This window comes from Lutzomyia longipalpis, chromosome 2 (assembly GCF_024334085.1).
Source record: "Lutzomyia longipalpis isolate SR_M1_2022 chromosome 2, ASM2433408v1".
Classification (NCBI taxonomy): Eukaryota; Metazoa; Arthropoda; class Insecta; order Diptera; family Psychodidae; genus Lutzomyia; species Lutzomyia longipalpis.
In genome coordinates, this window is record NC_074708.1 from 10,206,413 (window position 1) to 10,219,513 (window position 13,101).

The window sequence follows — 13,101 nt, forward strand, 5'->3', positions numbered from 1 at the left end:
ATGCGCGATAACATCTCTCGTGCTTTTTTATTGTTTGCCGCATTTTCATTTCCAATCAATTTTTTTTATTTATATATTTTAAAACAGCTCCACTAACACGCACCTCTATTGCAATTCTAATGATACCTTCTATAAACTTTTATGTGAAAATTTAATTTAATAAAAGAAGAAGAAAAAAAACATTATCTATGAAAGTCAATACAAGAAAATCAAACATAATGGATTAACTTGAACTTTTATATTTTAAAATAAAAAAAAATCTTTTGTGAAATTTCACAACATCTCGGAATCATTCGCAGGTAATTCGCAGCTTATTTACCAAACGCGTATTTTTCTTCCCACCAATACTGTGTAAAATGTTACTTTTGTAAATAATTTTTTGTGTTTATACAGAAAATTATCAGTGCAAAAAATTACGCAAAGCTGCCATTTGTGCGTTGCGGAAGATCACTGTACGATAATTCAAGTCACAGATAATTGAATTTGACGAATAATCAACCTAATTTCTTTCTCATGTTTAAATTGTTGCATGTTACACATGTTGTATTTGATGGGTTTGAGTGTAAAATAGTGTTAGGTAAATGATTGATACATGTGTTTTTCAGAAGCGTTTAGACCTCGCTATTTTATATATTCATAAGACCCATAAGACGGGAATTTTATTGAAGAGTTGGTTACAGAAAATTCAAAATAGTTAATTTTATTTCTAATTTGAGTAATTTTAATGGTCAAAAATTCTTACACATTGAACTTGAAAGGAGTTTATCCATTTTTGTTAGGGAAAACAGGCTAATTTTTATGAAAACATCAAGCTTTTGGACTTGAATAAACCAGATTAAGGATAAAAATTAGGAAAATAATACTTTTTGAGAGGAATTCAAAAACTAATCCAATGAAAATTAATATCCTTCGAAACAAAAGGCTTCTAAATCAATTAAAAATTAATTACACAACTTGTCCTTAACCCTTTTCTAAACAATAAATTAATACATTAAATTGACTTTCAGGATCATCAAAACAAGTTCTAGAGAAGGTTTCAAATTTCCAAAATAAAAAACATCTTCTCAGCCAAAATATATTTCAACTGATTCACAACAAAATGATACGAATGCTCCAATTTTCCCCGTCTCACGGAGAAAATTTATCTCCCTTCCGTGGTTTATTAGGTGAATGTCTATCAACATAAATCCAACAAATCGTCCTATTGCATAAATGTGGAGAACGCATGCGTTTGGGCGCAGAAATAGCATCGAGAGGTGCATTAAGTGATCACAAGACGTAGCATAAGAAAATTTAATTTAATACCGCTCTTTTTGGTCGTTTTTTAACCCCACATTGTATATACAACAATTTTGAATTAGACACTGGCGCAATTTCACATCCGTTCTTTACATTCACTTTACAATTGCGTGATAATTGCAATGGCAGCATCATGACAATTCTGCGGCTAAGAAAAAGCCACAAAAGGCATATTACATCATCGAAGAAAATATGACACTGTGAATTCTGAAATTGAGCGAGAACGATGGTGGTAATTTTTTTTGTACCCGACTGCAGAAGAAAATTTGTTGAGATTTTTAGTCTTCTCTTGTATCGATTTTAAATAAAAGAAAGCTCAAGATTTTTAAACTAATAAGTGAAGACGCCTGGTGGTTACATAACGTGTCTATTTTGTCGCGAAATAATTCAGATAGTGCAATGGAGGCGCCTGGTTAAAACTTATACATTTAGATTACCATTCAATAAGAAATAAAAATTGCTTGATGGAGACGCCTGGTAGTCACTCGGCGCATTATTTAACTACAACAAGTGAAGCTTGTTTCAATAATATTTTCCCAGTCGGGTATTTTAAACTTTTTGAATGTGATATTTCGGTTTATGAATTCCAAAGATGAAAATCCCTGGAGCATGAACTGTGTTTTCTAATTTTTAAAACTTCCACGAAAATTGCTTAGTTATAGAGGATTGACTGTGTGTAGTAGCTAACACTGAATACAGGGGACAAAATAATGAGTATATGGGTTGAGTAAGCGTCATGCCGAGGCAAATGTTGAGTGAACAATTCTTACTCAATTTAGCATCTCTCTCTGGACACCCAGCAGCAGATCTCGGTGTAATTTGCATAAATTATAATTTTAATTGAGGCTATATATTCTCATGTGGAGTCACCACAAACTTTTAATATCAGATCGCCCGGGAATGTCGCCTGGAGATGACTTGAAGATTTATATTCTGTTCCAGTGAAGGTGGAATTTTTGTTGTTTTTTAGCTGTGGAAAATCTATTGCTGTGAAAAACACTTTCACGCTGTTTTAAATAAACCCCTCAAAACACTAACAAATTTTTACAACTTCTCTCTCACTTTGTTTATTTAGTCCATTTAGTCACACTATTATAGCAAAATTATATACCTTTCAAATGAAATGTCGTTTAAAAGATTTTCGATTGATCGCAACCACAAACAATTCCAACGAACCCACACACACCGGTCGGATGGTTTTTGATGTCCAACGCAAAAATTGAAAATGGAGATTTTCTTCTACAGGCTGCTTTTTGGGAGGATATGCCGATTTTGGGCAAAACTTCACGTTAAAAAACTTTTTTACGTAATGGGAAAGCGCCGAGTAAAATACTCGTCGTGGGGAACGTCTAACACGGCAAAAAGCTCATTCGTGACTGACCGAGTGACTGAGTAAATGCCTCCCAGAGTGAGAGAGACTCCATGTGAGTCTCCACCACACTTTGCTTTAGCTCTGCTGCCACACACTTGCGGTGAAAAACAGACTTTTTTCCTAACACGTTAACTTGAAAACATAAATGGCAATAAGGTGTGATCATTCAGGTGTCTGGGAACTTATTCATTAGGTAGGTACCCTACTAAATTATTTCCATTGAGAAAGCTGAAAATTAATCAATGAATTCTCAGCTGGAAGATTGAATGTACATAACGGTGATAAAGTACAATGTAGTATACGTTCACAGACATTGATTAAATCTTATTAAACTCTGCAGGAGCTTTAATAATAAAAAGCTCTGGTTGTTATGCAATCTGAGATATGTATTGTCCAAGGAAAATTAAAAGATTTTAAAAGGAAAATTGACAAAAATAAAGAAAAAACTTTCAAGACTAAACTAAATTCTCTTAAAGAAACAGAATTAGAAGTAATTCTATTTTTTCCTAGCATTAGAGAGCTTTCGTCATGCAAATAACTTGTAGCCCTTTTTTAAAAGTTTTTTAAGAGAGAAGAGAACACAATCCATCTCAAACAATCAACTGCAATTAACTGTTCCAATTTTTAGAAATAAAATTCCATTTTCAGTGGGAAAACAACATTAAAGCATCTAGTTGAAGCATCTAGACCAGGTCATTTTGCTTTAATAAGTATAGGCCCCCCATTCACACCGTTTGAAACATAAAACGCCCCAGACGTTGTGCAATAGTCGGTGTACTTTATTTGATTAATTACCATATTTATTATTATTGAGCGAAAATAACAAAGTGCAAAAGGGTCTCCGCATCATACAAACGGGGTTAAGTGTCCCCACGGCTATTTAAACCCAATTTCCCACAAGAGTTCAATTGAAAAAAAAAACCACACTCTCCCACCACCAAATTGCGAAATATTCACATCATTCTTCGCTATGATAGATTGTCACCCTCTTGGCAGCACTATTCTTCACGAGGAAGTCTTCATTGTTAATTTTCCGATCAAATGGAAAACCCATCGGCCAGTTGTCTGCCCAGCGAGAAGGTTTTCCAACAGCACACAGCCTCGTTGGTTCAATTTCATTAACATCAACTTCAGTTGGGGTAACAACGAAGTACAAAACAAAGTCTTCACCACCAGTTGTGGACTTGGGTAGCATGAGACGTTCAGGGAAGGCACAGAATGATTGTCTACTGGAGACAGTGAAGCTCTCATCATCATCCATTGAAGACATCTCTTCGAAGGATTTAAATCCACTCCCAAATCCCGTAAATGTTGTACTCTTGCGCGTGATCTTATTGTCACCACGATGCAGCTTAACTGGGTAGTAGTCAATTTGGAAGAAATTCTGACGATTCTCATCCCAATTGTACAAATCAATTCTCTCCGCCCCCGCATCATTGGGACCTAGGAAGACACGTACGACGGCATCTGTGGGATTATCGGCATGCACCTTGAGATCGTAGTAGAATGGAATGTGTGTCAACACCTTGAGATTCACTTTAAATCGCACATCTTCATCTCTCAACCATTCCTCTGCATCAACATCATGCACTGGCTCCATTGCGACTGCATTGGAGATGTCAACACTTCGTTTCTCGAACATCGTCTGCAGTTCGCTCACTTTTACATCCACAACATCAATGAATTTTGCTTCAAAGTCATAAGGCGGGAGGTGATCTTGGTGCCGTCTAATTAGATTCATGACTCTCTGTATGGCCTGGAAGTATGCTGGATCCCTGAGTTGAGTTTCGTGATGATCAAAGACATTGGAAAAGTCCATTTGATCCTTTCTTGTACGATAGCGCTTAGGCCCTGATACTAACTTCAGCAATAGTGGCCAGAATTTGGGGAAATTGCTCTTGTTTTCGGTATTCCCTTCAATCATACTTCCAAGGAAATTTAGTCCTCCCGGACGTTTGAAGTCTAATTTACCACCTGGATGCCAAATTCCTCCCAAATCGATTAGTTGGAGCATTCCTTGTTCCTCTCGAATTACATCCATTTTTGTACTATCCTCCAGTATTTCTTCATAGAAGTATGGCCTAGGAATCAGTGGGAAGCCATTGGCATGCGACATGAGTGGGTAGTAGCCTGACATGGTTTCCTCGAACAACGGAATCGCTTCAACAGGATCAAAATCCAATGCAAAACGTTCCAAATTGTATCGGGCCAGAAGTTGCTGATGCTCATAGAGGAAAATCTCCCCGCGGGTTGTATTCTCAAAGTATTCCTCTTCCAAGGATGATTCAAAGGACAATTTGAACAAGTAGTAGTATGCATTCAAGTCAATATCCTCTCGGAAGTACGCCAAATCGCCTTCCCACCCATCACTCACTGGGCCATCGTAGTCAATGTATTTAACCATGATACCATTCTCATCTGCGAAATTAGCACCATCGCAGCTCGACATTTTTGCCAAATGAGCCGTCCTAATGACGTCGTCTCGGAAGAACTTGTAAGGATTAATTTCATACGGTGGCGGAAGGAGGAACTCCTCCTCAGCGTGGTGTATCAGATAAGTAAGGAGTGAATACATAAATGACTCTTCATTGGTGATATTTCTCAACCACGCAGCACTCTCGAGGACACCATCGAAATCTTTTATGTGCTTGTAAAATCCAAGTGTCGTGTGGAATTCCCTCACACACGGTTCGAGATGATAGACAAATGGATATGTCTTTGCTACGGGCTTTATTCGTCCCTTCATCATACTCTTCCCAAAGTCCATTACCACTTTTGGAAACTTCTCATCCTTGTACCGTGTCATATCCGTTACGTTAAACTCCTTAGCGGTACGTGTTAGCACGGGGTTCCAGGTGGGTGAGAAGATGTGCCGGAAGAGTGCATAGATTTTCTTCTGATTCACCACAAAATCACTGGTGCACTTGTGAATTTCACTTGTGGGTGAAGTACCACCCATCCAGTAAGCTCCATTGAGGAGGGTGGCACAAGTCAAGAGGAGAATTGCACAGAGTTCACCTCGGAGTGGCAACATATTGCCCTAAAGAGTCTCAACTGATGACTCTGCACACCAAGCAACCACCTAATATATGGGCTTTGAATTTCCGGGCTGTAATTAATTTCCAACTGAGATTTTTTGCACGATGCTTATTCAGCGAGTTCTAGCTTTGCGCAATCAGTTGGTTAGTATTTTATTTTACAATAAAATTGTGAAAATTATTAATATAAGAAATAGTTTATTAGAGGGAAAATATTTCATGGTTTGAATTGGATAGATAGGATGAGTATGTCTAAATCACTTTAAATGCTTAAGGAAGAGAAAAGTTTACCTGAAAGTCCTAGAACTGAAAAAGAACCTAAAGTTCTGAGTTTTAGGTTTAATAAAAGTTTTTGCAATTTTACCATTTTGATTATAAGTTTAACACACTCCCAACCGTATAAAGACCTTACATTACACAGTTTGAGAGCCCCCTACTATTTATTTTTAAGAAAGAAAAGGTTTCTTTCTGAAATTTCATACAGTAATTCAATAAGTACTTTTTCTTTATGATCTTCAGGTAATATAAAGGGATAATTTAGGGACTTCATGTGACCTTTTAGTACAAAAGGCTCTCCCACAAACACCTTCAGCAAGTACTCCAATTACTCCCACACATCGCATGGCCTATCAAAGAATCCCAGCAAGTGCGGAGATTGAGAACACTATACCCATTTGAATTGTCCATGCAAAAATACTCAGTGATGGGTGTGTTACATAACATGCGGTATTTTTACGGCATTTTCTTCTCTCGCCTCCAGCACCAAAACCACTCGTCCGCGCCTTTTTGTCCCACCCACACAAGGTCACGCTTTTACTGATAAGCACGGGAAATTTGTGGAGGTAGAAAAAAAAGTGCTTGAATAAACAGGTGAAAAATGTTTCCACTTCCACCCAAAACAGACAAGTCCAATTGAGTGGAGTAACTTCTGCAAACAAAGTAATTTTTGTTAATATGCTTTCCCGGAAAAAAAGCTCTATACCCAGACCCCTAATGGCTAGATCTGAATGGTAAATCAAATTGAAATGGAGATTAATTGATGTTCTTGTGCTGGATTGCGTAAAATATGTTGCAAAAGGGGGAAGAACCCATTACATAGGTTTAGTCAATTAAACATACATTGAACCGATTGAACCATATGTGAAGCCATATAACAACTTGTTATGAATCTTTAATGATGGTCGCTTTTTAATAAGATCTGTGTGTACGACGGGGCACATTAGTAAATTACAGTGTATGAATATGATGTGAGAAATATTCCAATGGAAATGTACCCCCCGAAATAAGCGAAGCGGAGCAGAGACACTCACAGACAGAGCTCCATATTCAAAGACAATTGCGCGCATCTTCTATATAGCCTTTGCTTGCCTAAACGATGTATTGTACCCAGGCGGAAATTCAATGCTCTATCGACGATGCATATCCGCACCGGGGTTCAAAGCACCATCCCGTTCTCCCTCTCACGTGAAAAATTCAACACACAAATCACACACATTCAGTTACCCCACGAAGGTGACGTGGGGCGGGATGCGTTAATTTCGCATTGCAAAATACATTATTTGAGCACACGCTACAAGAGGTTTTTTTTCTTGCCTTCTTCTTAAGCTACTTCATCCAAAAAGAAAGGCATCATCTCGGTGGGTTTACTGATCAAAAGACTACGCGTGATGGCTTCCAGAAATTTCAATTCAACGGCAAAATCCATCACAAAAGATCTCTCATTTGACCTACATTCTTCCTCAGAATTATAAGAGTTTGTGGAGTTTGTACAATATAGTAGGAAGATATGCCATGATTAATTCTTCAGCGTCATTTCCGTCTGTGTTCCAATTTTTTTTCGTCCATATGTCAGTATTCTTTTTGTCCATTTTCGCAAATTACTTCTTTATAGTTGAAACCCACAATAAAAGTAATTTTTTATTCTTCTTCAAAACATGTATACTGTATAGTGATATTCATTCTCGGTCAAGCATGAATTTCTTTGGCTAAGGTGGGTGGGTGGTAGAAAAAAAACCAACAAGATAATGTGGAGCCCCTAGAGCGTGTTCTGCATTTTAAATTCTTTCATGAAACACCCATCATTGTCCATTTCACTTAACCATTCTCTCAGTATATAGCACTTTCTTTTGGCTTTGCATGGCCATGCAGGAGAGTGTGCTACAAGTGATAAATTAGCAAGATTGCAGGGAATGTTTGTTTTATTTAGTAAAAGGTCAATGGACTAATTTGAATACAGAGATTCATTCAAAAATCATTCAAACATTGACCTTTTGTTTCAAATGAAAATAAGTCATATATTGCTGCATTTCCCATTCATGTAAATTGAATTTATCTATATAGTTCCAATCTCACTGAAATTTTCATTGGAAAATGCAATTTGCAGTAAAAGTTTAATAATTTTCTATGTTTATTCAAACATACATAGCAGAGCTTTCAGTGAAGCTCAGTAATAGTTTTCATAGAGCTTCAATAACCTACTTTTTTTCCTGAAATGCTTTTCTAACCCCTAGACCGGAAAGCTTTTCCCCTGTGTGTGTGTGGATTTTAACTCTATCCGGATCAATTTTCAATATCAATCAACTATCAAACCATTCCCACGGGTGAATGCGGAAGTTGCGAAATGATTGGAAATTTGGCAGAATTATTCAACACAGTCGGTCCATTAATTTCCATTTCAATTTCAAATATTTGCATGGCAAAACCCTGAGAAATCTCTCACAAAAAAAAGAACGACTGAGAGCAAAAACTTTTAATTTAATAACTACACAAAATTCCTTTATTAGTATGGAAAGTAGGTAGGGTACTCACTGGCACTTTTAGATGATAAAACACCCATAGAAAAACTTTAATCATGGAACTTTCTCATGTGGTCTTGGTGTACTAAAAGGCATCCTCATTTAATTTTGCACAAAAGGGCATTTTATAGCGTTATACACAACACATAGTTCTGGGTGGAAAAAGAATTCACTTCGTGTTGGTATTTCACTCTAATTATCGCGTCGTATGGTTCCGTTAAGAGAAAAATTATGTGTAAGACATTTGCATTATTGTTGAGTGAAGAAAAAAATATCGCAAAGTTTCTTTAGCACTCTGTGAGATGATATCAATTAAGGCGTTTAAAGAGAGAAAGAAGAGCATCCATTGATGAAAGTCTTGGCTAGTTTTTTCCCTTTTTAGAAATTCTGCGAAGAAATTTCACTCGTTTGTGGAAAGTTACGAGTGATTTTTTTTACTATCCGGGTGCAGTAGAACTTCCCCCTTCATAGACAAAAAAAAATACTCACAGAGTGGCTATTTATTTCAATGTGAACACTACTAAATCACTAACCCTATGGGTCTTCATTCTCCCCCCATTTTGTGTCCTGCTTCTTTCCCCATTTTCCACTCGGTCGATGAAATATTCCCGCAGTTCATACAAAGTGATGGAGAATCTTTTTTACGATGCCCCCAAAGAAGCCCCATCGCTGAAATCAACTGATGTGTGAATTTTTCAACATAAATTCATGTTGAGGCTGAAGCTCATCCCCCTTTCCTACTCTTCAGATACATCCAACGATGCAATTTCATACAATAAACTCAATTTACCCCCGTACAAGAATCCCCACACATACAGTTTAAACCCACACTGGGGTGGAATTTTTCATTCTATTTTGGGAAAATATGTGGCAAAAGGATTCCTTTCTCATATCTAAAAAACGACAAAGAGCAGCTTCTCTTTAGCTTTGTGGCTTTTTTCTCTCAAGGATGACGATAAAATGCAAAAGCTTCTGGCTTTTTATGTACAATTAAAGAGAATTTTTTATATAGGTATGAGATAAAAGGAATATTTTGCATCATTATATAATTCTAAGAAATGAATGAAATAAACAGAAGTTTTTTTTCATATAGCTCTTAAGATCAATTTCAAGATTATAATTTAATTTAATGAAAAAGAAGAAATTTTATTCTTTTTTTTTTATTTTTTTTCATTACAATATTGAATAGAATTATTAATAAACAAAAATTAATTCCACAATCCAAAGACCCAATTATTCTATCTTTGAAGAATTTTAAGAACACCAGTATGAAAGGTATTAAATAATTTAAAAATTACCCATATACCGTCTTCAATATTAATAATAATCTTTTAAACTTAAAATTTCAACACAAAATCCCCATTTTTGGGGGCGTTTTCTCAACTTCTTTTGGCAGTACGCTTGGTTTGTGAAGCATTCAATTTTATTATATGAATAAGTCATTTCCAACTTCTAATTCAAACTTGTGGTAAACGCAATGGTATCAGAATCCTAAATAAGTCTTAAGACTTTTGCAAATCCGACTTCAGTGAAGCGAAGCAAAGTTAGGCAACTTTAAGACAAAAGATATATACCTTCTCATGTTCTTACGTTCTTCACAACTTTTGCTTCTTCACACACATACAGAGAACTTTCAAACTTTAATCAAATTTCTTTTGAGCTTTTTGGAATTTTCTCTTGCACGACGACGTCATTAGTCATTGCATTTGAGTTCCCTGCACCTTCAGGCCTTGTTGCATCTATAACGGCTGAATGCAATTGAAATGTAAAAAAGTTCTTTTTTCGTCGTGTTTGTGAAACTCCTCTTGGGTCATGGTAAAAAATTCTAACACGCTCGAGGTGAGAGTTCTTCAGCCATATTGACTTGATGCAAATAGTGGTAGTTTGCACGCGATTTACTTAAGCAAAAAATGTCCAATATATGAAGATATAACGTGTGCGAGTTTTATTTCTCCTAGACAGATTATGTGTTGGATTATGCTTTAGTGTGTTCTCCCCCTTCTAAAACTAATTACACATCCTTCGTTACAATACCCCGGCGGTGTGTGGAGGAGAAAATCAATGATTGAGGCATGAATGTAATTCAGGTTGTCGACATACAATAAAATACGTCGAAATTCAGTCCGGATGTAATTAATCATGGTGAATTTTGCCTCAATTCTCAGCTTATACTCCTACGAGAACTTTCAGCCAGCACCTGTTCACCACGATGGTTTCCATACTGCCAAAAGATATTTTCCACGACCCATAATCCTCCCTGTCACATCATTCCGGCACTCTTTGGGGTTGAGATTTAATCGCAAAAGTGTGGGATTTTCATATATTTAAAGCACCCTGACGGGATCCATATGCAGGGAGCATGCGTCCTGCAGACACTATGAGTCATCCCGGAGACCATAGCAATTTCTCACGCTACCCTCCCCCCAGCTTGGGGTATGTCCTCACTCTCAATGCCTCGTTGCAATTCTCTTCCGCATCCATTTGGGTCTCTCTGCGTATCTACTGATGTCAGTTTTCCTCATCCCCCACAGCGCATACCCCCACATATAGCCCCATCTACCCCTCCCACCACCGCCCTGCACAAATGGGGAGAGAGAAGAAGAGTTGTGACAAAAATGGACTCAACTCTTGGGACAGATACTATAGAGATAGAACACACCACAGTTGGGCAAATTTATTTGCAACCATAGTGTGTTGCTTTAATAAGCAATGATCGTAAGGGAAAAACAAACTTAAGACTTTAGGAATGATCTTTAAACACAAGAACGTTTATACATAGTTACATATAGTTTTATAGGACTTTATTCATTTTTAAGGCCGTCGACATCAGTTGAAGAAACATATAGGAAGACCCGGAGAATTAGTATAAAAAAATGAGAAAAGCCCGCACTGACTTTCCATTTTCCATTGGGTGAGCTGAGAAGTTTTTTCAATATATTTCCTCATAAATGCAGAAACCACGCCCCCATTATATTTTGATTCATTTGAATGCATAAAATATGCTTCAGTAATCAGTGATATTTATTGTTTTCGAGATGAAAAGGAAAACGTATAACGTAGAAGTGAAGCATATGCTTTATGCAATTAATTTTAAAAGGAAAATAAGTTACAATGGGGGCGTGGTTTGTACATATAGAAAGTCTTTCTTGGACTTCTCTTGAATATGTTTGACCCTCCTTAAGATTTTTATTGTCTAATTGTGTATTCAAATAATACCTTGTTTTAGTGCCTCAAAACGCATAAACTATTTAAAAAAAAATAGCTCAACATAAATGAACTTTCTTTGAATTACTTCTGAGGAAAAAAAACTCTAATCAGTCGCTAAAGAAAATTAACATTTTCAAAATAGAATAAATTGTTTTAATTCATTGCATTTTTGTATACAAATTACGACACTTTCTGACTGAGACTACATATTGTTTTTGTGTAAATGTTGACGTGCTTTGGGGTTGCATGCAATCAATTCCAACCCCCATTGTTTCACCGTGTTTAAATGCGAATGCTGCAGCATGAATAGAAATTTTCAAACAACAAACATCTGAGATCTAATTTAATCCCAAAACTCTCATGGAAATCCCTTTTTGAATTCACTGAGGTATTACTATCAACCCTCATTTAACGCTAAATTGCACCCTCAATTACTTGATATTTTGCATTTGATACTACAAATTTTATAACTGATTTAGTGCATTATTATTTTCAATAAAGTTTTCCATTTTTTTTTGGATGAATTACAATGTGGCGATGACATTTAAGGTTGTAAAGAAAATTATTCAAGAAAAAAAAGAGAGGGAAAGTGGGTGAAAAATGGAAGTTTGTGCCGCATTGAAAAGTCTCCCAACGTTGTTGGTGCAAAAGAGCTTTTTCACTCTGCTGTGTGAAAGTCTCAATGGGTGGAAAATTTATCGATTACCGAACGGAATGGCGCCACATTTCTCATATATAAATTTATTTGGATGAATTATTTTCGCGTACAAGGAGAAAATTTTTCTAATGAATTTCCAATATCAATTTCTTCCTCTTCTTCTTCCATTTTTTCATTCATTGTGGTGCACCTTTATGCTACAATATATTGCAATAGAAATCACCTTGCCACCATGGACACGATTGTGGGGGGTAACACACAAAAAAGAAGGTTCATATTTCGTGAGGTAACTCCTAACAACAACATAGAAATAAAATACATTTTTTGGCACTTAATTTTTCATAAGGAAACGAAATTGATGGCGCATTGTTGCTCAAATTGTTCCCCAGATGGGTTTTGCAATTAAAGAATTATTAATAGTTGGATAAAATAAAAATATTTTCATTGAACTTTTTTTTTTATTCAGTTGTCTTTGTTGAAAGTTGAATAATATATTTTCATGCACAAATTGATTTTTTTTATATTCAATTCAAATATTCAATTTATCTCAATGAAAATGTGTATTTTTTAGTAGATCTACATTTTATAAATGAATGTGTGGAAAATGGAGGGAAATTCATAAATGTAAAAGTTTGGGCGGAAAATTAATTCAGCTTAATAAAATATAAACTCCTCGTACTGTTTGGCGTGTCCTTTTCGTCGTATAACTCACATGAAAATAAAACAGTGTTT

At 36.1% G+C, this 13,101-nt stretch overlaps 2 protein-coding genes across 2 annotated transcripts in view; both read right to left on the reverse strand.

Annotated features, from left to right (window-relative positions):
* LOC129791290 (uncharacterized) overlaps positions 1-13,101 on the reverse strand; it is a 78,026-nt gene that overhangs the window by 58,168 nt on the left and 6,757 nt on the right. The gene's annotated exons all lie outside the window — the stretch shown is intronic.
* On the reverse strand, positions 3,430-5,727 carry LOC129791292 (arylphorin subunit beta-like). Its single transcript, XM_055829367.1, has one exon. It carries the CDS (start codon positions 5,703-5,705, stop codon positions 3,630-3,632), a length of 2,076 nt encoding a protein of 691 aa, XP_055685342.1. The 5' UTR covers positions 5,706-5,727; the 3' UTR covers positions 3,430-3,629.

What these genes read in the sequence shown, in the direction of transcription:
- LOC129791292 (XM_055829367.1), bottom strand. Translation starts at nt 5,705, where the DNA reads ATGTTGCCACTCCGAGGTGAACTCTGTGCAATTCTCCTCTTGACTTGT.